The 25912-nt window shown below is 39.8% G+C and overlaps 2 protein-coding genes across 2 annotated transcripts in view; both read right to left on the minus strand.

The window, feature by feature from the left end:
* LOC128648518 (complement component C6-like) overlaps nucleotides 1-25912 on the minus strand; it is a 195259-nt gene that overhangs the window by 54358 nt on the left and 114989 nt on the right. Inside the window, 1 exon segment of the mRNA XM_053701238.1 lies at nucleotides 910-1042. Within this exon segment, the coding sequence (XP_053557213.1) occupies nucleotides 910-1042 (133 nt within the window).
* Nucleotides 11458-12590, minus strand: LOC128648517 (DNA-binding protein inhibitor ID-2-like). Its single transcript, XM_053701237.1, has one exon. The coding sequence runs from the start codon at nucleotides 12510-12512 to the stop codon at nucleotides 12111-12113; it is 402 nt and encodes a 133-aa protein (XP_053557212.1). The 5' UTR covers nucleotides 12513-12590; the 3' UTR covers nucleotides 11458-12110.

Genomic DNA, 25912 nt, shown 5'->3' on the forward strand with positions numbered 1-25912 from the left:
GACACAAGCCAGGGTGTCAGGAACAACAATATCCAATTCCAAGTAATAGATCTGCACTTGCTGGACTTTCAAAAAACAATAGTTTATTGTGTACAGTGACGTTTAGGGGAGCCAACTGATGAAGGGAACAGTTGGCTCCTCGAAAACGTCACTGTACACAATAAACTTTTGTGTTATAAACTTGTTTTTGAAAGTCCAGCGAGTGTGGATCTATTACTTGGAATTATATATATATATACTGTATATAGGTATAGATATATATTGTACCAAAATACCATTAGCTACTTACTGTATTTGTAGAAATATGTATTTATGAATAAATAGAACAAATTCTGCTATGTGAAGAACACTGGACTGTGAAATATTCATATTTTCATGTTGGGTTAGAGCACTTGAGAATATGCGATCAAATTTACGCGAGTAAGGTGTTAGTTTTTTTCCAACTTCTTTTGCTCTATTGAACTCTATGGGGGTATACGTTATTGTGTGCACAATATTCTAACTTCATTTTTTTTTACATATGTCGAATTATGGGGAATAACATTTTGAACTTAATGTCCCTTTTGTATTTCAGTTTATTGCTATTGTTTCCAAAACTAGATACGTTTTGAGATTGCATTATACAGAAATAGAACTATGACTTACTGCAGAGAATATTTTACATTTTTCTTCAGCTTGTTAAGAATAAGAGATATCATATAAAATATGCTATTACATACCATGTGCTCATCTCTGTAATATAAATGTTATGCATTTACTTTGTAATTGATTGTAAACTCTCAATCTCTGTTTAATAAATATGGCTGGGAGGGAAAACGATAAATAAAACAAGTCTTTTGGAAGCAAGTTTACATTTCCATATAAATGAAGGCAGTAAATTCTAACCAGGTATAAATATATCACACTTACGATGACATTCTGTATTTTCATGTTTCCACGTTCCATCTGGGAGACACCTTAAGAATTGATAGCCAGAAAGTTCATATCCAGTAACACAAGCTATTTCCGCCTCTTCAGCTACTGAATACCACTTCTTTTCATTCTGTACAACACAAAACAAATAATATTACTTATCTATGATAGAGGATAATATACATATTCAGTATTGAATTAGAGAAACAAGAGACCCATGGCACTAGTCATATATATATATATATACTCTTAACCCTTTATTAAATATACAGACTCATTCATAGAGATCAGTAGTGATGTTGCGAATAGTTCGCCGGCAAATAGTTCCCGGTGAACATAGCATGTTCGCGTTCGCCGCGAACTGCGAATATATGCGATGTTCGGTCCGCCCCCTATTCATCATCATTGAGTAAACTTTGACCCTGTACCTCACAGTCAGCAGACACATTCCAGCCAATCAGCAGCAGACCCTCCCTCCCAGACCCTCCCACCTCCTGGACAGCATCCATTTTAGATTCATTTGGAAGCAGCATTCTTAGTGAGAGGAGGGACACTGTAGCTGCTGCTGATTTAAAAGGGAAATCGATAGCTAGGCTAGTGTATTCAGTGTCCACTACAGTCCTGAAGGACTCATCTGATCTCTGCTGTAAGGACAGCACCCCAAAAAGACCTTTTTAGGGCTAGAACATCAGTCTGTTTTTTTTTTTTCCTGTGTAATCTAATTGCAGTTGCCTACCTGCCAGCGTGTGTGTCAGCCTCACAGCGTATACTGTGCCCACTTGCCCAGTGCCACCACTCATATCTGGTGTAACAGTAGTGTACATTTAAAAAAAACAACACTTTTTTGACTGTGAAATAATAGCAGTCAGTTTCCTTCACACGTGTGCGTTTGGGAGCGGGTGGGAGATTGGTCTTGAGGGGGGGGGGAAGCTACACTACAGAAAAAAGGGAAAAAATAAATAAAAATAAACATTTTATTTGCAAACTGGGTACTGGCAGTACCCAAGATGGCCCCCAATAAGGCAGAGGGGGAGGGTTAGAGAGCTGTTTTTTTTTTGGGGGGGGGGGGGGGATCAGGGAGGTTGGGGGCTAAGGGGGGATCCTAAACAACAGCATATGTAAATATGCTAAAAAAATATTTTTTTTTAAAAAAAAGATACCTTTTTTTAGTACTGGCAGACTTTCTGCCAATACTTAAGATGGCGGGGACAATTGTGGGGTGGGGGAGGGAAGAGAGCTCTTTGGGAGGGATCAGGGGGTCTGATGTCTGAGGTGGGAAGCTGATCTCTACAGTAAAGCTAAAATTAACCCTGCAAGCTCCCTAATTAACCCCTTCACTGCTGGGCATAATTCACGTGTTGTGCGCAGTGGCATTTAGCAGCCTTCTAATTACCAAAAAGCAACACCAAAGCCATATATGGCTGCTATTTCTGAACAAAGGGGATCCCAAAGAAGCATTTGTAACCATTTGTGCCATAATTGCACAAAATGTTTGTAAATAATTTCAGTGAGAAACCTAAAGTTTGTGAAAAAGTTGACTATTTTTTTTAATTTGATCGCATTTGGCGGTGAAATGGTGGCATGAAATATACCAAAAAGGGCCTAGATCAATACTTGGGGTTGTCTACTACACTACACTAAAGCTAAAATTAACCCTACAAGCTCCCTACAAGCTCCCTAATTAACCCCTGCACTGCTGAGCATAATACACGTGTGGTGCGCAGCGGCATTTAGCGGCCTTCTAATTACCAAAAAGCAACACCAAAGCCATATATGTCTGCTATTTCTGAACAAAGGGGATCCCAGAGAAACATTTGCAACCATTTGTGCCATAATTGCACAAAATGTTTGTAAAAAAACAACACTTTTTTGACTGTGAAATAATAGCAGTCAGTTTCCTTCACACGTGTGCGTTTGGGAGCGGGTGGGAGATTGGTCTTGAGGGGGGGGGAAGCTACACTACAGAAAAAAGGGAAAAAATAAATAAAAATAAACATTTTATTTGCAAACTGGGTACTGGCAGTACCCAAGATGGCCCCCAATAAGGCAGAGGGGGAGGGTTAGAGAGCTGTTTTTTTTTTGGGGGGGGGGGGATCAGGGAGGTTGGGGGCTAAGGGGGGATCCTAAACAACAGCATATGTAAATATGCTAAAAAGATACCTTTTTTTAGTACTGGCAGACTTTCTGCCAATACTTAAGATGGCGGGGACAATTGTGGGGTGGGGGAGGGAAGAGAGCTCTTTGGGAGGGATCAGGGGGTCTGATGTGTGAGGTGGGAAGCTGATCTCTACAGTAAAGCTAAAATTAACCCTGCAAGCTCCCTAATTAACCCCTTCACTGCTGGGCATAATTCACGTGTTGTGCGCAGTGGCATTTAGCAGCCTTCTAATTACCAAAAAGCAACACCAAAGCCATATATGGCTGCTATTTCTGAACAAAGGGGATCCCAAAGAAGCATTTGTAACCATTTGTGCCATAATTGCACAAAATGTTTGTAAATAATTTCAGTGAGAAACCTAAAGTTTGTGAAAAAGTTGACTATTTTTTTTAATTTGATCGCATTTGGCGGTGAAATGGTGGCATGAAATATACCAAAAAGGGCCTAGATCAATACTTGGGGTTGTCTACTACACTACACTAAAGCTAAAATTAACCCTACAAGCTCCCTACAAGCTCCCTAATTAACCCCTGCACTGCTGAGCATAATACACGTGTGGTGCGCAGCGGCATTTAGCGGCCTTCTAATTACCAAAAAGCAACACCAAAGCCATATATGTCTGCTATTTCTGAACAAAGGGGATCCCAGAGAAACATTTGCAACCATTTGTGCCATAATTGCACAAAATGTTTGTAAATGATTTCAGTGAGAAACCTAAAATTTGGAAAAATGTAAAGTTTTTTTTATTTGATCGCATTTGGTGGTGAAATGGTGGCATGAAATATACCAAAATGGGCCTAGATCAATACTTTGGGTTGTCTACTACACTACACTTCAGCTAAAACTACCCCAAAGAGCTCCCTACATGCTCCCTAATTAACCCCTTCACTGCTGGGCATAATACACGTGTGGTGCACAGTGGCATTTAGCAGCCTTCTAATTACCAAAAAGCAATGCCAAAGCCATATATGTCTGCTATTTCTGAACAAAGGGGATCCCAGAGAAAAATTTACAACCAATTATGCCATAATTGCACAAGCTGCTTGTAAATAATTTCAGTGAGAAACCTAAAGTTTGTGAAAAAATTTCTGAAAAAGTGAACAATTTTTTTTATTTGATCGCATTTGGTGGTGAAATGGTGGCATGAAATATACCAAAATGGGCCTAAATCAATACTTTGGGATGTCTTCTAAAAAAAAAATATATACATGTCAATGGATATTCAGGGATTCCTGGCAGATATCAGTGTTCCAATGTAACTATAGCTAATTTTGAAAAAAAGTGGTTTGGAAATAGCAAAGTGCTATTTGTATTTATGGCCCTATAACTTGCAAAAAAAAGCAAAGAAGATGTAAACATTGGGTATTTCTAAACTCAGGACAAAATTTAGAAACTATTTATCATGGGTGGTTTTTGGTGGTTGTAGATATGTAACAGATTTTGGGGGTCAAAGTTAGAAAAAGTGTGTTTTTTTCCATTTTTTCCTCATATTTTATAAAAAAAATTTATAGTAAATTATAAGATATGATGAAAATAATGGTATCTTTAGAAAGTCAATTTAATGGCGAGAAAAACGGTATATAATATGTGTGGGTACAGTAAATGAGTAAGAGGAAAATTACCGCTAAATACAAACACTGCAGAAATGTAAAAATAGCCTTGGTCCCAAACAGACAGAAAATGGAAAAGTGCTGTGGTCATTAAGGGGTTAAAAAAACAACAACACTTTTTTGACTGTGAAATAATAGCAGTCAGTTTCCTTCACACGTGTGCGTTTCAGGGCCTGCACAGTGTCACCCCAGTGCAACTCATATCTGGTGTAACAGTAGTGTACATTAAAAAAAAAAATAGAAATTTGACTATGAAATAATAGCAGTCAGTTTCCTTCACACGTGTGCGTTTCAGGGCCTGCCAGGGCACAGTGTCACACCACAGTGTCACACCAGTGCAACTCATATCTGGTGTAACAGTAGTGTACATTAAAAAAAACCTAGAAATTTGACTGTGAAATAATAGCAGTCAGTTTCCTTCACACGTGTGGTTTCAGTGCCTGCCAGGGCACAGTGTCACCCCAGTGCAACTCATATCTGGTGTAACAGTAGTGTACATTTAAAAAAACAAAACACTTTTTTGACTGTGAAATAATAGCAGTCAGTTTCCTTCACACGTGTGGTTTCAGTGCCTGCCAGGGCACAGTGTCACCCCAGTGCAACTCATATCTGGTGTAACAGTAGTGTACATTTAAAAAAACAAAACACTTTTTTGACTGTGAAATAATAGCAGTCAGTTTCCTTCACACATGTGCGTTTCAGTGCCTGCCAGGGCACAGTGTCACCCCAGTGCAACTCATATCTGGTGTAACAGAAGTGTACATTTTAAAAAAACAACACTTTTTTGACTGTGAAATAATAGCAGTCAGTTTCCTTCACGTGTGTGCATTTCAGTGCCTGCCAGGGCACAGTGTCACCCCAGTGCAACTCATATCTGGTGTAACAGTAGTGTACATTTAAAAAAAAAAACAACACTTTTTTGACTGTGAAATAATAGCAGTCAGTTTCCTTCACGCGTGTGCATTTCAGGGCCTGCCAGGGCACAGTGTCACACCAGTGCAACTCATATCTGGTGTAACAGTAGTGTACAAAAAATACAATTTTGACTGTAATAGATTGAATAGCAGTTGTCTGCAAGCGTGTGTGTCAGGCCTACAGCGTCCACTCTGCCAACGTCTGCCAGTGCACAGTGCCACTCATATCTGTTGTCACAGTAGCTTGCACGCATAGTACCACTAATAAAAAAAAAATGACAGGCAGAGGCAGGCCACCCCGCAGGGGCCAATGTGGTCGTGGTGCTGTGATTCCCTTTGGCCATAGAATAATGCCCAGTGTTCAGAGGCCACGTACCCTGAACTCGAACAGTTCTGAGGACATAGTTGACTGGCTAACACAGGACACCCAATCTTCTACAGCTTCCGCTCGGAACCTTGACGACCATCCTCCAGCTTAGCTTCGGGCACCTCTCAAGTTACCACTCGCCCGCCTGCCGCCACCACCAACACTAGCACCACAGCCGCTTCACTTGATCTGTCAGAAGAGTTATTTACACATCAGTTGGAAGAAATGAGTGATAGTGATGCGCAACCATTATTGACAGAGGATGTAGATAACAGGGATATGTCTCAGTCAGGCAGCATTACACACATGGACGTACGGTGTGATGATGATGATGATGTTGTACCCGCTGCTGCTTCCTTTGCTGAGTTGTCAGATACAAGTGAAGCGGTTGATGATGACGATGCGTCCGTGGATGTCACATGGGTGCCCGCTAGAAGAGAAGAAGAACAGGGGGAAAGTTCAGATGGGGAGACAGAGAGGAGGAGACGAGTTGGAAGCAGGGGGAGGTCATCGCAAGGAGCTAGTGGCACAGTCAGACACCCGGGGTCAGCCAGACAGCACGCCAATCAACGCATGCTGTTGCCACCACCAGAATGCCGTCATTGCAGAGCTCAGCAGTGTGGCATTTTTTTTGTGTGTCTGCCTCTGACAACAGCAATGCCATTCGCAACCTGTGCCAAAAGAAACTGAGTCGTGTGAAGTCCAACACCCACCTAGGTACAACTGCTTTGCGAAGGCACATGATCACACATCACAAATGCCTATGGGATCAACACATGAGAACAAGCAGCACGCAAACTCAAAGCCGCCATCCTCCTCCTGGTCCAGCATCTTCAGCCATGTCAACCACTGCTGCCCTCCTTGCCCCCTCTCAACCATCCGCCACTCTGTCTCTCGCCTTGAGCAGTTCCTGCTCATCTGCCCACAGTCAGGTGTCTGTCAATGACATGTTTGAGCGTAAGAAGCCAATGTCACAAAGTCACCCCCTTGCCCGGCATCTGACAGCTGGCTTGTCTGAACTCTTAGCCCACCAGCTTTTACCATACAAGCTGGTGGAGTCTGAGGCGTTCCAAAAATTTGTAGCTATTGGGACACCGCAGTGGAAGGTACCCGGCCGAAATTTCTTTGCACAAAAGGCAATCCCCAACCTGTACTCGATTGTGCAAAAAGAAGTAATGGCATGTCTGGCACACAGTGTTGGAGCAAGGGTCCATCTGACTGCAAAGCATGGTCAGGGCAGGTATATCACCTACACTGCGCATTGGGTAAACCTGCTGATGGCTGCCAAGCATGGAATGCGTGGCTCTGCAGAGGAGTTGGTGACACCGCCACAACTTGCAGGCAGGCCTGTTGCCACCTCCTCTACTCCTCCTACTCCATCCTCTTCCATAACCTCCTTGGCTGAGTCGTCTTCTGCTGCTGCGTCTTGCTCCACATCAACGGCACCCCCCCCCAGCTCCCCAGGTACTATTCCACATCCCGGATACGGCAGTGTCACGCCGTATTGGCGTTGACTTGCCTGAAAGCAGAGAGTCACACCGGACCAGCACTCCTGTCCGCCCTGAACGCACAGGTGGATCAGTGGCTGACTCTGCACCAACTGGAGATCGGCAAAGTGGTTTGTGACAACGGAAGAAATTTGTTGGCGGCATTGAATTTGGGCAAGTTGACACATGTGCCGTGCATGGCACATGTGTGTAATCTGATCGTACAAGGCTTTGTGCATAAGTACCCAGGCTTACAGGACGTCCTGAAGCAGGCCAGGAAGGTGTGTGGCCATTTCAGGCGTTCCTACACGGCCATGGCGCACTTTTCAGATATCCAGCGGCGAAACAACATGCCAGTGAGGCCCTTGATTTGCGACAGCCCAACACGTTGGAATTCAACACTCCTAATGTTCGACCGCCTGCTCCAACAAGAAAAAGCCATTAACGACTATTTGTATAAGTTGTGATGTGGGGGGGATGGCGGATAGAGGGTTTTTGACGTGTCAGGTTTATTTTTGGGAGGCGGGTTCGATTTCAATGGGAAATAGGTCTCAAAAAGCTAATTTTTCCTATTTTACACCTAGTTGAGCTGGGTGTAATTTTTGTTAACAGCCTCCGACAGTGTAATAACGGTTTGCACAGTCATTGGAAACCAGGTATTATTTAAAGATTAGCAGCTTCTAATACTTTCTATGGGACACGAAAATGTTTTCGGCAGCCGGAGCCTGGTTGCCGAAATTGAGTTATAACGTGCCATTGGAAGCAGTTAGTGAACGATATTGCTTCCGACAGCAAATTTATCGGTTTGCGAGTGCACGCAAACCTAATTGCGGCTCAATGGAAATGAGCCCTTAGTCGTGTGGTTAGGCAGAAGCAAGTTAGTATTAAAATCGAAAGATAGAGAACAGCACTCCATGAGATAGAACAGAAGCTGGAATAACTTCCATGCATGTTAATTTTTATTGAATTCCTCAGGGTGCCAGTTCTTTTTGCACACTATGCCCCTTCACAGAGAAAAAAAATAAATATCCTGAAGCATATCAGTCTGACCCTGCCCAATGACAGTCCAGCACCGAAATACCAGGCAATTTTTCTCTGAACAAGGGAAGCAACAACCCCAGACGATCGTTTCCGCCTCATATGGGCCTCGTCAGTGAGGTGCAGTTGTATCTCTCTAAGGGCAAGTGTGCATGGAGTCCACGTCTGTAACAGATTAGCAGTTGTTAGTGTTAAAGCTGATGTTAAGTGCTTGCGAAAAGGCCTGTCGTGTGATAGGGAGTGTTACCTTCTGCAACGGAAATCTCTGAACTGAAAGGAGTCATCCCTGATCATAAGTAGTGTCATGGCGGACTTATAGGGTGGCGAAGAGCTGCTCTCCGTTTTCAGGAAAGTACAGAGAGTCAAGTGCTGAGAGGCAGTGGAGGGAGCAAAGGCTACAAGTAAGGTAGGATACGGTATATCTTGTCACCACTAAAGCGGTGGGTCTGAAAAACCTCTACAAACCAAGTTGCGGAAGGTAACACTCCCAATCTTTTTGTTCCAGTTCCAGATTTTGGAACTATATAAATAAATAGGTGTTTTTTTATATTAAAAAAAGAGTGCTGTTTTCCCTGTCTTTAAAAGATATCTTTAAAATTTGAGATCCTATTCTTCTCTTTCTGGTAGTTTTAATTAAAAACTTTAATAGATACTTTGCGATGTGGGTGTTGGCGGATTAGGGGTTAATACATTTATTAGTTATTGCGGTGGGGGGATGGCGGTTGAGTGGTAGATATTGTGCACGCATTAGGTGTTTGCTTTAATTATAACAGCGAGCAACGGGTAAAATATACGTGCTGCACTTGTCTGTGGCGCCGGATATACGATCAACTGTAGTGTAAGTGTAGTATAAGGTCGGGTTACCATAGTAACCTATTAATTTTCAAGAAATCTGGCATCGGTGGAAGCGTTAAAACAACAAAAAAAGTACACCTACATGAAAAGGGCTACTGCACGCAATGTGCTGTCCTTTTCAATGGAAAAGCTGGTACTAAAATGGAGCCGTAAATTACTTTTAGCTGCCGGCAAATTTGGTAGGTTTTTAATGGCTCAATGGAAACATGCCCTAAGATGGCTGCTGTTTAACTACGACTGAACACTGGAGCTGATAAAACTGCTGTTTATCTCTCCAAAGATCCACTGATCTTATCCCTCTTGAGAAAAGTGTAACGAATACTACCTAAGGAACTGTTCTATGCAACTTTTCCAGATAAATGAGAACAAGCAGACCTCATTGGGGAAGCTATGCAGCAGAGGCTCTACAATATCCTTTAACTTTCTCTACCCCCCAATTATTATTCTGATTAGTCAGTTTAACCAGCCGTTTGTGCTGCAGTAAGTCCACCCTCTAGAACTCAACATGAATGAGCAATTATGCTATACAATACAGGAACTTTTATGCGCCCATTTCCCCTGTTTTACGGAGGAGGTGACCAAAGTTTTACACCAATATACATTTGAGATGCCTGCCGAAGAAGTTATCGGCATAGCGACAGCCAACCACTCGAGTTCTGAACCGGTTCCTCTACATCAGGGATTAACGATACTAGATGAGATCAGCCCACGTGAGTCAGAGACATTATTAAATGACCTGGAGCCTTCTACCATAACCCTGCACATGCTGCAAATGCATCAGGATGCCCTAGAGTCTGAGACACCTCGGAGAAAGATACAGGGTAAAACCTCCATTATTCAGCAATATCTAAATGGGTATGATCAGAGCTGCCAGGAATTACATACCTCCTATAACGCTTGCCAGGCTGATGCTCACCTCAATACGGAGAAGCCTCTGACTCTGCCCCCTTTAGAGGCTGTAGTGATGTCGAAACCCGCTATGTGGCGGGCCGATCATGTCAGAGAAGGTAGCTACTAACAGCACATGGACCTGCTGTGTGCACTAGCTTTGGTAGGACACATCACATCCTAAACCAGGGGACTCAATGGCAGCGGACTTGGGACTCAAGTATAATCACAGAGATGGGAGCAAATACAGGCAGGCATTGTAACTTCTCAACAGAGTCTACTTCCCAAAGATCAGGAGTCAGGACATATTACACCTTACCTTCGTCTTAACATGGAGAAAATTGCAGCAGTTAGGCGATGGTCCTCAATCATCCAGACCGGTGTGGACTTAAGCTCTCACAAAGTAGCTGTATATAACTCCCTCTGGAGCTATTGAGCGCTTAATAAATGGTTTATATAGTTAGACATTGTCCTATATTTCCGAGATGGAGGTTTGCTTTACATGCCCTGTTGTGATAATGTGCCTAATTTACTGCTGTACAGACCATACATACTCTTGATGCATACTAGATATAACCCTTTACTTTAGTATCAGACATGCAATACGGATACCAATATTTTCTGCAATAATGATAAGATTTTACAGTTGTTTCCCATCACATGTCTATTTTTAATGTGGTGTGTAGAAGCTCATGATAGGACATGATAGTGGCATCAGATTAAACCCTGTCAAATAAGAAATATAGCCACTGCCTAAGTTTATAAGACTCCTTAATAATGTGATAGGGTTCCTCACATACAGTGTGTTTTCATTGTTATACCTTATGGTATAAATAGATATGGCACTTAGAGTTCATATACTTTCTGGAACCTATCGAGAAAACAAGAGAGGCTCTTAACATCCCCCAATAAATTTAATGTTATCATTTAAAGTCAGATCTGAGACCTCCCTTTAAACCTGGACATAGACTTATAAAACCTTTCGTTCCAGTTCATTGGGTCCTTTCTGCAGTCTATCTGAATGCCCTTACCACCCCCTCAGCGTTTCATAACCAATAATATATAACCTTTATGTTATCTTTATATTTAAGTTCCTTGTACTGCTATTACTAGATTTTTATAGTTTTCATGTGCATCATTATTAACCCCTTTTTTTTTTTTTTTTACTTATATACAATATAGGGCAACACATTTTATTGTGAGCATAAGGAGAAAATAAAAAGCACAGTTCAATAAACACGATTTATTCTGTATAAAAAGGTTAAGCTTACAACCAAACTTTTATAAAAAGTTTGCATGATTTAAGTACATCATCATTACACATTTTTTGCAGAAATACAACATCTCTGCCACTGTACAAGGAAAGAAACAAAAACTCAAAATAAGAGTTCACGATTTTAAATATTTACAATATCATTCAGTCCAGGGTGCCATAAAATAAACCTCTTATTTAAACATCTGATTGTGTCTGATCCGGTTGCCAGATGCTTCCCTTTATATTAAGAAAAGGTCAGTTTAAAAGCTGGTTGGTAAGTGGCAGATCCCTTGTGGTACGTTTAGCTTTCACTCCCTATAGGAGATATAGTAGATGAAGCCTTCCCACGAATGAAAAGGTCATTAGAAGTCTCTTCATAAATAAACTAAAATCAGTTCAATAAGCTGTTTTTTTGGAATATTAGGGAAAAAGTGGGATGAGGAACAAAAAATAAAAATATATATATTTATAAATTGGATTTGAGTCCCTTTTCATAAGCCACAGATTTCACCCCTCTTCTTTCCGGAAAGCTTGCTGTACAAATTCAGCAGTCAAATAATGAAATAAAAGGGAGTCTTGTAGCCATGATGTGCAAAGAAAAACAGTCAGGGAACACCATTTTTTGTTTAAGGACAAAGAGCTTTGCTGTCATTCGTGATAAACTCTGATGACAATTCAGACGCCTGCAATGACAAGATGCTGATGTCTGTGTTTAAGGGGGTCAGTGGTGTCCTGGTGGACGAAGAATTTGGTCCCAGCCTGGGATGATGGAGACTGACAATGGTCGGGTGGGAATCCAAGGCGATCTGCAGATCCAGAATGTAATCTATGACGTGCTGCAGGATTTCCATCTTGCTGACTTTCTTGTTCTGTGGAATACTCGGCACCAGTTCCTTCAGCTTGGAATAGCAGTCATTCATGTTGTACAGCAGGCTCATGGGGTCATCCACAGGCGTTTTGCTCCTAGATATACTGTGCTCCGTTAGGCTGTTTATCCTCACAGATCTTACTGGGCTGAAAGCTTTCATGGTTTCAAGCTAATGTATACAAGTCCCACAACAAGAAGAAGAAGAACCTTTTCCTTATTAAATCCACAAACACGCTGCGCGTACTAGCTCAGAATTCCCCCATTCTCAACAGAGTCTACTTCCCAAAGATCAGGACATATTACACCTTACCTTCGTCCTAACATGGAGAAAATTGCAGCAGTTAGGCGATGGTCCTCAATCATCCAGACCGGTGTGGACTTAAGCACTCACAAAGTAGCTGTATATAACTCCCTCTGGAGCTATTGAGCGCTTAATAAATGGTTTATATAGTTAGACATTGTCCTATATTTCCGAGATGGAGGTTTGCTTTACATGCCCTGTTGTGATAATGTGCCTAATTTACTGCTGTACAGACCATACATACTCTTGATGCATACTAGATATGACCCTTTACTTTAGTATCAGACATGCAATACGGATACCAATATTTTCTGCAATAATGATAAGATTTTACAGTTGTTTCCCATCACATGTCTATTTTTAATGTGGTGTGTAGAAGCTCATGATAGGACATGATAGTGGCATCAGATTAAACCCTGTCAAATAAGAAATATAGCCACTGCCTAAGTTTATAAGACTCCTTAATAATGTGATAGGGTTCCTCACATACAGTGTGTTTTAATTGTTATACCTTATGGTATAAATAGATATGGCACTTAGAGTTCATATACTTTCTGGAACCTATCGAGAAAACAAGAGAGGCTCTTAACATCCCCCAATAACTTTAATGTTATCATTTAAAGTCAGATCTGAGACCTCCCTTTAAACCTGGACATAGACTTATAAAACCTTTCGTTCCAGTTCATTGGGTCCTTTCTGCAGTCTATCTGAATGCCCTTACCACCCCCTCGGCGTTTCATAACCAATAATATATAACCTTTATGTTATCTTTATATTTAAGTTCCTTGTACTGCTATTACTAGATTTTTATAGTTTTCATGTGCATCATTATTAACCCCTTAATGACCAAGGACGTACGCCACACATCCTCAAAAAAAAGACAGTTAATGTCCGAGGACGTGTGGCGTACGTCTTTGGTCTGGAAAGCAGTTGGAAGCGATCCTGCTTGCTTCCAGCTGCTTTCCGGTTATTGCAGTGATGCCTCGATATCGAGGCATCCTGCAATAACCCCCCATGGCCATCCGATGCAGAGAGAGCCACTCTGTGGCCCTCTCTGCACCGGACATCGGTGGCCAGTATTGTTGGTGGGTGGGAGCACGCCTGGGAGGCGGGTGGTCGGCCATCGATGTGCCAAGTAGAGGGAAGGGGGCGGGATCGGGGGCGGGACAGTCGGGAGCGCGCACGGGAGCGCGTGCGTGCACGGTGGGCGGCGGGCGGGCGCGTGTACGGGACGGGAGCGGGAGGGAACCGCTACACTGCAGAAAAATAAAGCTGTAAAAAGCAACAAAAAAAAGTTTTGAAAGTTCTAAATAAACAGCTAAGGGATCTGGAAGGGGTGGGGGGTTGGTCTTGGGGGGGGGAGCTACACTACTAAAAATTGATTATTTTTTTTTAAAAAAAGGCAAATTTTTTACTAAACTGGGTACTGGCAGACAGCTGCCAGTACCCAAGATGGCGCCCATTAAGGCAGAGGGGAAGGGTTAGAGAGCTGTTTAGTGGGGGATCAGAGAGGTTGGGGGCTAAGGGGGGATCCTACACAGCAGCATATGTAAATATGCTAAAAAAAACACACACAAAAAAAGCCCAAATATAGCTTTTATTTTAGTACTGGCAGAGTTTCTGCCAGTACTTAAGATGGCGGGGACAATTGTTGGGTGGGGGAGGGAAGTGAGCCGTTTGGGAAGGATCAAGGGGTCTCATGTTTCAGGTGGGAGGCTGAGCTCTACACTAAAGCTAAAATTAACCTTGCAAGCTCCCTACAAGCTAGATAATTAACCCCTTCACTGCTAGCCATAATACACGTGTGAAATGCAGCAGCATTTGGCGGCCTTCTAATTACCAAAAAGCAACGCCAAAGCCATATATGTCTGCTATTTCTGAACAAAGGGGATCCCAGAGAAGCATTTACAACCATTTGTGCCATAATTGTACAAGCTGTTTGTAAATGATTTCAGTGAGAAACCTAAAATTGTGAAAAATTTAACGTTTTTTTTCATTTGATCGCATTTGGCGGTGAAATGGTGGCATGAAATATACCAAAATTGGCCTAGATCAATACTTGGGGTTGTCTACTACACTACACTAAAGCTAAAATTATACCTAAAAGCTCCCTACATGCTCCATAATTAACCCCTTCACTGCTGGGCATAATACACGTGTAGTGCGCAGTGGCATTTAGCAGCCTTCTAATTACTAAAAAGCAACGCCAAAGCCATATATGTCTGCTATTTCTGAACAAAGGGGATCCCAGAGAAGAATTTACAACCATTTAAGCCATAATTGCACAAGCTGTTTGTAAATAATTTCAGTGAGAAACCAAAGGTTTGTGAAAAAATTAGTAAAAAAGTGAACGATTTTTTGTATTTAATCGCATTTGGCGGTGAAATGGTGGCATGAAATATACCAAAATGGGCCTAGATGAATACTTTGGGATGTCTACTAAAAAAAATATATACATGTCAATGGATATTCAGAGATTCCTGAAAGATATCAGTGTTCTAATGTAACTAGCGCTAATTTTGAAAAATAATGGTTTGGAAATAGCAAAGTGCTACTTGTATTTATGGCCCTATAACTTACAAAAAAAGCAAAGAACATGTAAACATTGGGTATTTCTAAACTCAGGACAAAATTTAGAAACTATTTAGCATGGGTGTTTTTTGGTGGTTGTAGATGTGTAACAGATTTTGGGGGTCAAAGTTAGAAAAAGCGTGTTTTTTTCAATTTTTTCCTCATATTTTATAAAAAATTTTATAGTAAATTAGAAGATATGATGAAAATAATGGTATCTTTAGAAAGTCCATTTAATGGCGAGAAAAACGGTATATAATATGTGTGGGTACAGTAAATGAGTAAGAGGAAAATTACAGCTAAACACAAACACAGCAGAAATGTAAAAATAGCCTTGGTCCCAAACGGACAGAAAATGGAAAAGTGCTGTGGTCATTAAGGGGTTAAAATGGGGATGATATGTATTTTGAGTGCCTACTAGAAAAATGTTTTACTATTTAGAAAGTCCACCCAGCACACATATTGCTCAATTCACTACCTATATTTTTTGTGGGTTCATCTGATTATGGACGGTTGCATTGCAATATATTTGTTTTCTTTTTGCTTACATCCAGAAGCATGCATATAATATGCCATTTTATATTGTGCATAGAATAATAGGCATGAATACTGTTTGTATTGGACTATATTTTGAGGTAACTGTATGCTATACCCTGCAAACAGTGTGACAGCTAAGAGGGTTGGATCGGACAAGTCCCCATTGGTGTGTAAATACAGAACTGTATTTCTGGAGAAGCTGAATGTTTACATTATATTTCGCTTTGGGAGGAGGTTGTACCAAGTACATCAGCTGGAGGCATTGGTAACCTATGAGATAGAGCGGGTTGAATCCTGACCAATCAAGGAGAAGTGAGTGAAAAGATGCATCGCTACTCTCTCTTACAAGTTAAGAGGTATACCTCTGGATGAAATGCTTGCAAACCGCTGCTATCCTCTGGTGACTGTGTGAGTACTGAGACCTTGAGTGCAGTCATTTGGCTGCGGTCGTTTCTCCGGAGGACTTTTTGCGCAGCTACTTCAAATATAATGTGAAAGGTTTATGGTTTTCTGTTTGTCCTAATATAGGCTTATAGTTGTGTGTTATATGTTGTTGTGTTGTTTTGTTCAGGATTGCCGAGCAGAATTTGATCAAAGTTCAATTTGAATAAAATTAATTTTTTTAAATAAATATCCTGTGTGCAATTTTCCCTTTCTTTAAAGGGACAGTATCATATGTCCCTTTTTGCTCTCCTTTCTCTTTTGTTGGCATTATATAATATTTTTTTAAGGGATGCACCGGATTTAGATTTAAATAGTATTGACTCCTCTCTCCTTTTTTTTAAATATATATTTAACTGTATTATTTATCAATAATTTTAACATTTTAGGTAAAATGAGGATGATGGGAATTCTGAGTGCCTACTAGAATTGTTTTGCTATTTAGTAAGTTAACACAGCGTATATATCCTAAAATTCAATTCACTACCTATATCTTTTGTGGGTTCTTTTGATTGCTAAAAGTTACATCGCAATATACAGTATCTGTTTTCTTGATACCAATACTCAGAAGCATGTATTTAATGTGCCATATTTATTATTCATGGCCTAATATCCAAGAATACCGTTTGCATTGCACTCTATTTTGATGTAATTGTTTTGTTTATCTATACTATAATCGTGTTTGTAACGCGTCCGTCGGTGTCGTCAGTTGCGCACGCATCCTCAAAGGAATGTTGGCTGCGTGAGGCAGCCAAAAGAATGTTGGCTGTGCGTGCATCCAAAAGAATCAATCTCGATAGATTCCTAAAATGGCAGGGTGGTGAAAGAATCCACCTGGATGCACAATTTTCAGAATTCACCTGGATGCACAAAGTATAACAAAAAAAAAACTACCCCCCAGCACGAAGTATAACAAAAAAAAGCTAACCTCCGGCACACACCTAAACCGCAAACCCCCACGTCGAAAATAATAATTAACCCTTAATCCACAAATAGCATAATTAAAATATTAACCCCTTAATTACCAACCCTTCACATTGCAATAAACCTAATTAACCTATTAACCCCTAAACCGACAAACCCCCACATCACAATAAACCTAATTAACCCCTAAACTGCCAACCCCTAACATCGCAATAAACCTAATTAACCTATTAACCCCTAAACTGCCAAACCCCCACATCGCAATAAACCTAATTAACCTATTAACTCCTAAACCGCCAAACCCCCCACAATGCAAATAACTAATTTAATTGCTAAGCCCCCTAACCTAACACCCCCTAAATTAACCCCAATACTAGGGTACACTTAAATAAAACCTAATATTAAATTACAAAAAAATTTCTAAAATTACAAAAAATTAAGAAACTCTAAAATTACAGAAAAAAAGCAAAAATAAAAAAAATTAAACCTAATCCCTATGAAAATAAAAAAGCCCTATAAAATAAACCCCCCCAAACTAAACTATTAATAGCCCTTAAAATTGCCTTTTGTAGGGCATTGCCCTAAGTTAAACAGCTCTTTTACATTTAAAAATGACTAAATCCCCCCTAACAGTAAAACCCCCCACCCACCAAACCCCCCCCTAAAAAAACTAACACTAAAAAAACCTAAAATTCCCCTTTGCCCCTAATGGGTAATTTGTATGGGCTTTGCCCTTAAAAAAGCAATAAGCTCTTTTCCAGCCCATTAAATCCCTAATCTTAAAAATATTTTAAAAAGTTATTTTTTATTTTGGGGGGATTTGGTGGGTGTTTTTTTTTTACTGTTACGGGGTAATTGGTAATTTGTTTAGGTAAAAGAGCTGTTTAACAGGGCAATGCCCTACAAAAGCCATTGTAAGGGCTGTTCATAGTTTAGTATTAGATTAGGTGATGTTTTTATTTTGGGGGGATTTTTTTATTGGGGTATTTAGGTTTAATTTTTTTTTTTATTATTTAAGTAATTTTTATTAACATTTTTAAAGTTGACAAAAACAGATAAATGGGTAACAGAGAGCAATAAGTATACATCAAAATGTTGAGTCAGTATAGTTCTTCAACAGTCATTACAATATAAACATTGGGAAGGAAATGGGGGAAAAGAGGGAGGGGGAAAGGGGAAAAGGAGTTGGAAGGGTTTAGAATGTGGGTAGAGGAAGAGGGGAGTGGAGGGACTACTGAGGGGGAAAAAAATAAAGGAGAACCTCCTTGCACTTGATATATTTAAGGATAGCGAATTATGTCTTAAGTGGTTATAAGATCTGTCTATATATAGGTAGGCAAAAGTTATCTCTTCATGTTAAAGGTGCTCTTTGCTCCCACAAAAAAATGATATCTAATATAAAGTCTAGTTTCCCTAAATAGCTATAATGCCTTTTTTCTAGGGTTAAAATATGTGTGACCTCAGCTACCCATTGGTTAAAAGTAGGGGGGAGTGTTTGCTTCCAAAGTCGGGGAATAATACGTTTGGCACATGTGAGCATCAGTAGAAGAAGTTTTTTACGGTAGATACACTGTAAGTTAGGGACTTGGCTTAGTACAATCATAGGTGCCGATAGTGAGAGTTGAGTGTTTAATGTAAGGTTAATGCAGCATTCAATTTGGGCCCAAAAGGTTGATAATTTACAGCAGGACCACCAAAGGTGGGAAAGTGTACCAATTTCACCACAGCGTCTCCAACAGCTAGAGTTAGCTCCTGGGTATATTTCATTTTGTTTTTGGGGTGTAAGATACCACCGTGAGATGATTTTATAATTAAGCTCTGTCAGGGCAAGTGCAGTATAGGAAGAGTGAATATTGCAAAAGCATTGTAGCCAGGTGTCTTTCGGGAGCTGAATCATGAGCTTGGTTTCCCACTTAGAAGTATAGGAAGGTAATCTAACAGCATGTAAAGCCCTTAATAGCTTATGTGCGATAGAGAGGTGTGATTTATGTATATCTTTAGTGGTACACAGTTTTTCAAATGGAGTAAGTGTATGGAGACAGTTGTTCCTATGGGGGCCATTCAAAATTGCTTGTCGAATTTGAAAATAGGGGAACCAATTATGGAAAGGTGAACCCATTGAATCCCTATGAACAGTTCTATCTTTTATTTGGGATGAGTCAATTAGTAAAAATATAGGTATGTTCTTATAAGAAGTGTCCTCAGGTTCTCATTTAAACTGGTGTTGGGAGAAAAAAAGGGTGTTATTCAGCAGTGGGGTCATTGGCGAGATTGGGGAAGAAAGAGTGTTAGGGTGTTGGATAAGAGAATCCCAAATGGCTAATGTTGTCTTGATGCACTTGTTAGCTTTAGGCAGTAGGGGTCTATGAGGTTTAGGAAGCCAGCAAATATCTCACATTCCATTTATTTTAAGTAAGGCTGCTTCAATTTGTATCCATACTTTGGATAAGGGATTATGGTTCCATGAGATTATGCGTGCTAAGTGTGTGGCTTTATGGTACTGTGCTAAATTTGGCCCCCTTCCTCTTTTCTCAAGTACATGGTGTTTCGTGAGACTCTCGGCCTTTTATAGGCCCAGATAAAAGATTCTAACATCTTCTGCTGAGTGCGAAAACAATACCTTGGTATTGTTATAGGTAGGGCTTGGAATAAATACAAGAATTTGGGAATTATCATCATCTTTATTGTATTTATTCGTCCTGACCAAGAAAGGTGACCCTGCTTATGCCATGTCTGTAATAGAGAGAAGACAGTGGTTTGGAGTGTCATGTAGTTATCGTGAAATAAATTTTGGGGATTACTTGGTATATTCAATTCCAGATATCGGAGGGAATTTGTGGCTGAGAAGGGAGTATTTTGCAAAATGTAGTCGGTTTCTGTTGGGTTTAAATGAAAAGGGATAATGCTAGATTTATCCATATTTATTGAGTAATTAGAAAATTGTTTATAAGTCTCCAGGGCTTGTATTAGGGCTGGTAGGGATCTTAGGGGTGATTGTAGGGTAAAAATAATGTCATCGGCAAAAAGAAGACATGTTTGATGAATATTGCCTAGCTTAATGCCCGATATATTTGGGTTATTTCTAATCTGGATAGCCAAGATTTCTACCGTTATGGCAAATAAAAGAGGGGGCAGTGGGCATCCCTGCCTGGTGCCATTATATATGGGGAAGGATTGAGAAATTGTATCGTTAACTTTAATGGATGCTCGAGGGTTGTTGTATAGTGCCTGAACTCTGGTTAGGAATTTGTCTGAGAGACCAAATTTTGCCAGGGCCGACCACATAAAATGCCAGTCGACCATGTCAAAGGCCTTCTCAGCATTGGTGGAGAGTAATACCAAGGGGCTCGACTGATCATGGGAGGTGTAAATTGTATGTAATAGCCTTGTGGTATTATCTTTTGCTTCGCGGCCCTTAATAAATCCCACCTGGTCGGGGTGGATAATCGTCGGCAAGACATGACTGAGGCGATAGGCTAGGATCTTAGCGTATATTTTAATGTCAACATTTAGTAAGGATATCGGTCTATAATTACCTAAAATGTCTCTAGGCTTATCTGGTTTTGGAATCACTGTTATCATGACGTCTAGGAGTGATTGGGGGAACGTTAGACCTTGATCGATAGACTGAAATAATTCATGTAAATGTGGGCTAATATTTCCTAGAAATAATTGATAGAATTTGGTAGGGAGGCCGTCTGGTCCTGGTGATTTGCTATTTGGGAGTGATTTGATAGTGTTTACAATTTCTTGTATGGAAATAGGGGAGTCCAACTTAGCTAGGTCTTCAGTAGAGATTGCTGGGACATGAATTGATTCTAGGTATGTGTTTAACCTGTCTTGTTTTTCCTGGTCATTTGCATTATTGAGATTGTATAGGTATAGTATGTAACAAAACTATTTATTATATCTTCATTTTTGGTGCATGTTGCACCTGAGTTATGTTTAATAGATTGGATATAAGAGGCGAGTCGCTGTTTTTTCAAAGATCTGGCCAACATTTTTCCAGCCTTATTTGATTCTGCAAAGAATTTGGCTTTAGTTGTCATAGCACGCATATGTGCATTTTCGATTAAGAATTTATTAAGATTATCCCTAGCTTCTTTTACTTCTATTAGTTTTTGTGAGGATTTCGGATCTTTTTTATGTAGGTTTTCACTCTTTAATAGAATGCTTGACAGAGATTCAAACAGTGCAGATCTTTGTTTTTTAAGTTTTGCTGTTAACTGTATAATGATTCCTCTGATGTAGCACTTGTAGGACTCCCAGTTATTTGCAGCGTTTGTATCAGTGGGGATATTAAATGAGAAAAATTCATCTGTGTATTTAGTTAGTTTTTAAATGATTTCATTATCTGTGAGAATGTGTTCGTTTAGTCTCCAATTCAGTCTATGTCTGGGCTTGTTGGTCCATTTAAAGATAGATTTAACTAGGCTGTGATCAGACCAAGAGGTATGCAAAATCTTTGAGTCAATCAGATTTGTCAACAAAGCCTGGTCGCAGAATATATAGTCAAGTCTGGCATAGGAACGTTGTGGGTGGGAGAAAAAGTTATAGTCTTTAGTGGAGGTGTGTACTGTTCTCCAAGTATCGAACATGTTGAGTGAATGGAGGGAAAGATTATTATTTTTTATCTGCGAATATCTAAGATAAGAATGACCTGTGGAAGTATCTAGGGTGGGGTCTGCGGGGAAATTAAAGTCGCCCCCTAGTATAATGGGACCTTTGGCTATATCAAGTAGCTTATTGACAACTTTGCGAAAAAAGCAGGGAGTAGGTCGGATTGGGGCATAGATGTTTGCGAGTGTAATAGGTTTACCATAATAAAGGCCTACTAATATCAGAATCCTGCCCTCAGGGTCATTAAACTGTAAAAGATCAAATGATGTGTTGCGTTTAAAAAGAGTACAAACACCGTTATGTCTGGATGAGCCTGAGCTAAAATAATGCTTGTCGTAATATTTGGAAGAGAGTGTGGGTACATGGTTTCTTTTAAAGTGAGTTTCCAGGATCATAATAATATCTAGATTATTTTTGTGGAAGTCATGAAGAGCAATAGAACGTTTTTCAGCTGATAAGAAGCCTTTTACATTTTGGGTAGCAATAGTTATAGATCCTTCATACAAACAGGTAGGCATTGCTGGAAATGTGGATATAAATACTGTCTAAGAGTGTACAGAGGTTATGTGCAGGAGGGGCACTGCGGTTTGGTTAGATTTAGTGTGGAAAAATAAAAGATTAAATAAAAGATTCAATTTAAAATGATTTATGATTTAGTTTATGATTTAGTGTGGAAAAATAAAAGATTAAATAAAAGATTAAATTTAAAAATTAACTGTGTTGGTGAGAAACTATAAAAATTTGTGGTTAACTGCGAATCGGTGGAGGCTACTGGGCAAGCTGGGCATGCGCTCGTTGAGAGGCGTTAGTAGAGATATGGGGAAGAGGGGAGAGGAGCAAGGGTGGGGGATGGGGAGAAAAGGGTAAAGAGGCAAACATAGTAAAATAACAGGTGGAACATGACAATGTTAGTTGAGGTGGATGATAAAACATAATTTCTTGTGCTGAAACTATATGAGCATAAATCAGTTTCACATCTACAAATTACTTTCTAACCAATAAAAACTTGTCAGTATCTCTCTAAGGGGATTCTACTTAAAGAATGAAAAAAAATTCAACTCAGACTAAGCAGGTTATACACAACAAAACCTAGTAACAATTCATTAGAAATTCTCCATGTAATCCATAAAGGTGAAACATAGTTAATTATGACATATAGGGTGTTAATAGTTATATTAAGTGTTCTAATAACATTGGTACGTGAGGCGGCACCTGCTTCCGAGTTATGGGTAGAATAAAAGCTTGCCTTTATGGGTATTAAGACTGTTTTCTAGAAAAGCTTGATGCGTGTATGTCATGGTGGAGCTTAACTAAATAAGGATTGAATACCTTAGTAGTAAAGGAGCATGGCCTCCTCGGGAAAATATATCAGGGCCTAGGCGAGTCTTAGGTTAAAACATAATTTTGTCTGTTTCTACTATATATCATTTATGTGGGTAATAGATGACTTCAGTCAAAAGTGCAATAAGACACTAACATAAAATAATACAATAAACATCTGGATATAATCTCTGTGATATCTAAAAGGAAGAATCAGATTAGTGAAAACAACTTTAGTATGCTGTTTACATTTAATGCTCTTCTCATAGTGCAAGATACAAGTCCCTGCTTTTCAGGTAGGAAAAAATTAGAAGAGAGCTCTATACATACTAGGACTTATCATATTAAAACAATGATTATATACTAGGCTGGAACCATTAAGTTATTAAAAGGGTAATATAAACAGATCAGAACATGTTTAATAAGTGGAATCAGTTTATTTGGATGCTGAAAAAGAAATTCAACACATATGCATAGCAAAGAAATAAATGGCAACATCTCATAGTTACGTGTCCTTTTTCAAGGTGGTTCATCTTCAACATCAACATTATTGGTTTGTCTTCTTTTATTTAGTGGGCTGCTGACTCCATCCAGGGTCGTTTTTGTGACTTAGAGGATTCTTGTCTGATCGAAGCAGGGGATTGGGAGGTGGAACCTTGCGATTCAGGTGGTGGTATACCTAGTTGTTGACAGAATTGTTCTGCATCAGGTGGAAAAGGACATTCAATTTTTTTTCCATTTTTAACAGCAACAACTGAGGTTGGAAATCCCCATCTATATGGAATCTTCAAAGCACGAAGATGTTTGGTTAAAAAAAGAGAGATCTCTCCTTTTTTGGAGCGTTCTAGTTGAAAGATCCTGGAACACTTGTAGTCTGTGGCTCTGAAACATGATGGAAGATTGTTTTCTAGAGTAATTGTAGATAGTTTCTCTGTGCTGGAAATTCTGGAAATGAACAATAACATCTCTAGGAGGTGAGTTTTCAGATGGCCTAGGGCGTAAAGATCTGTGAGCCCTGTCCAGTATAATGTCAGATATATTTCCTGAGTTGCTCTTTATTAAGTCAGCAAAGAAGGACTGTAGATAGTCCTGAATCTCATTGCTCTGTACAGTCTCTGGGATTCCTCTAAATCGCAAGTTACTCCTTCTAGAGCGATTCTCTAAATCATCTAACTTATCCTCTAAATCTACCATACGGTGGTCTTGTTGAAAGGCTTTAGAGGAGAGATTCACAATTTTTTGAGCTGATATATATTCATGTTCCTCTAGGGTATCAACCCTATAGCACAAGTCAGAGATGTCCTTCTTCAAACCCGCACATTCATTCTTAATACAGGACTTGACCTGCTCTATAAGGGCTTCCATGGCGCCATATGTTATAATATCGTCTTTTCCCATTTCAATAGTCTTTGGCTGTAGTTCTATTGCGGCATCTGCAGCTTCACATGAGCTTTCATCTTGAGAAGTTAGTGTAGAATCATTATCTTTGTTAGATTTTTGCTTGTCAGCTTGTTTAAAAAAAGAGCTCATAGCCCCCTTGGTAGATGGCGGTGGTTTTGAGATTTATCACTACTAGTTAATTTCCTTTGTGACATGTTGATGAAATCTGGAGGATATACTGAATATACCTGAAAAAAAGTTTTAGAATGTTGCAGAGGTACACCCCTCCTTGGGGTTATTGCTCTCACAGAGCGATTACGGGAAAGGGTGTTGGATATGACCCACTGCTACCAAGAACAGTGGGAAAAGGAGTAGGAGGGTGTATTCTATATAGAAGCCAAGAGTCTATTCAATCTCTGAATCAGTAGATTCTGCACGGGGGTATGCTCCAGCTATATTACTTCAGTGCACAAGCTATATTGTAAAACAAAGTCCGGCAAGACAGGCAGAGAGGAAAAATAAAAACAAAAACATGCTTCCAGTACAAACTGTGACACTTAATTTGTTGTTGTATCCCCACTAGTATATCAATATGCAATCCATATCTGAGGTTCCACATTAAACGGCTCACTTCAATTTATATGCGTCACAACATATTGCTGGCCCAAATACCGCACAGAAAAAATAGATGTGGAGAGGTATTTCAACAATATATATTCGACCCCTTTCCCTCTCTACCCCAACGTTGCATAAAGAAGAGAAAAAGAGGAGTTTCTAGGTTAGTTTGCAACTCGTTTTTTTAATGGCAGTCGTAATAGCACCAGGATCTCAGTATAGTTATATATAGTGTTAATTCTACACTAAGTTATAAAGTTCACCTCTATTTTCTTTTAGAATTGATCCGGTTCAGGTTGCGGGTCTTGTTAGGTAGACATCTGTGTTACCGCTTGTTTGCAAAGCTCCATGGCGTTGTTTCAAGAGACCTCGTGGGATTACATAGTGCGGGTCCAGCGTCTCCGATAAAATCAATTAGAAATGGACAAAAGTCGCATCAGATGTTCTATACGTGTTCCGTATGATAAATCAAAGTCCTATACCTCGATAGCCCAGGGCTTTCAACAGATATGAGCCTATATGCCCAGCTTGCATCGAGAGCTTCAGTGAAGTGTGGCCATCTTGGTCAGCCGCTCGATCCGCCTCCTTAATTTTTTTATTTTGGATAGCTTTGTTTATTTTTTTCTGTAATTTTACATTTTTTTAATGTTTTGTAAATTAATTTGAATTACTTTAAATTTGAAAAGTCTAGTGAAAGAGAGAGACACTTCATATGTCTCTATGGTATGAAACCATAGAGTTTAATTTGAGATCTTTGTAAATTTGAATATGAACATTTTGAATAAAAAAATTAAAAAAAGAATGAAAGATTTTTTTTTCAAGTAGTTCAGGTGCAATTCAAAGTAGAAAAT

This window comes from Bombina bombina, chromosome 2 (genome assembly GCF_027579735.1).
Source record: "Bombina bombina isolate aBomBom1 chromosome 2, aBomBom1.pri, whole genome shotgun sequence".
Taxonomy (NCBI): domain Eukaryota; kingdom Metazoa; phylum Chordata; class Amphibia; order Anura; family Bombinatoridae; genus Bombina; species Bombina bombina.

Excerpts from the sequence above, each read along its gene's own strand:
- LOC128648517 (XM_053701237.1), bottom strand. The coding sequence starts at position 12,512 with ATGAAAGCTTTCAGCCCAGTAAGATCTGTGAGGATAAACAGCCTAACG.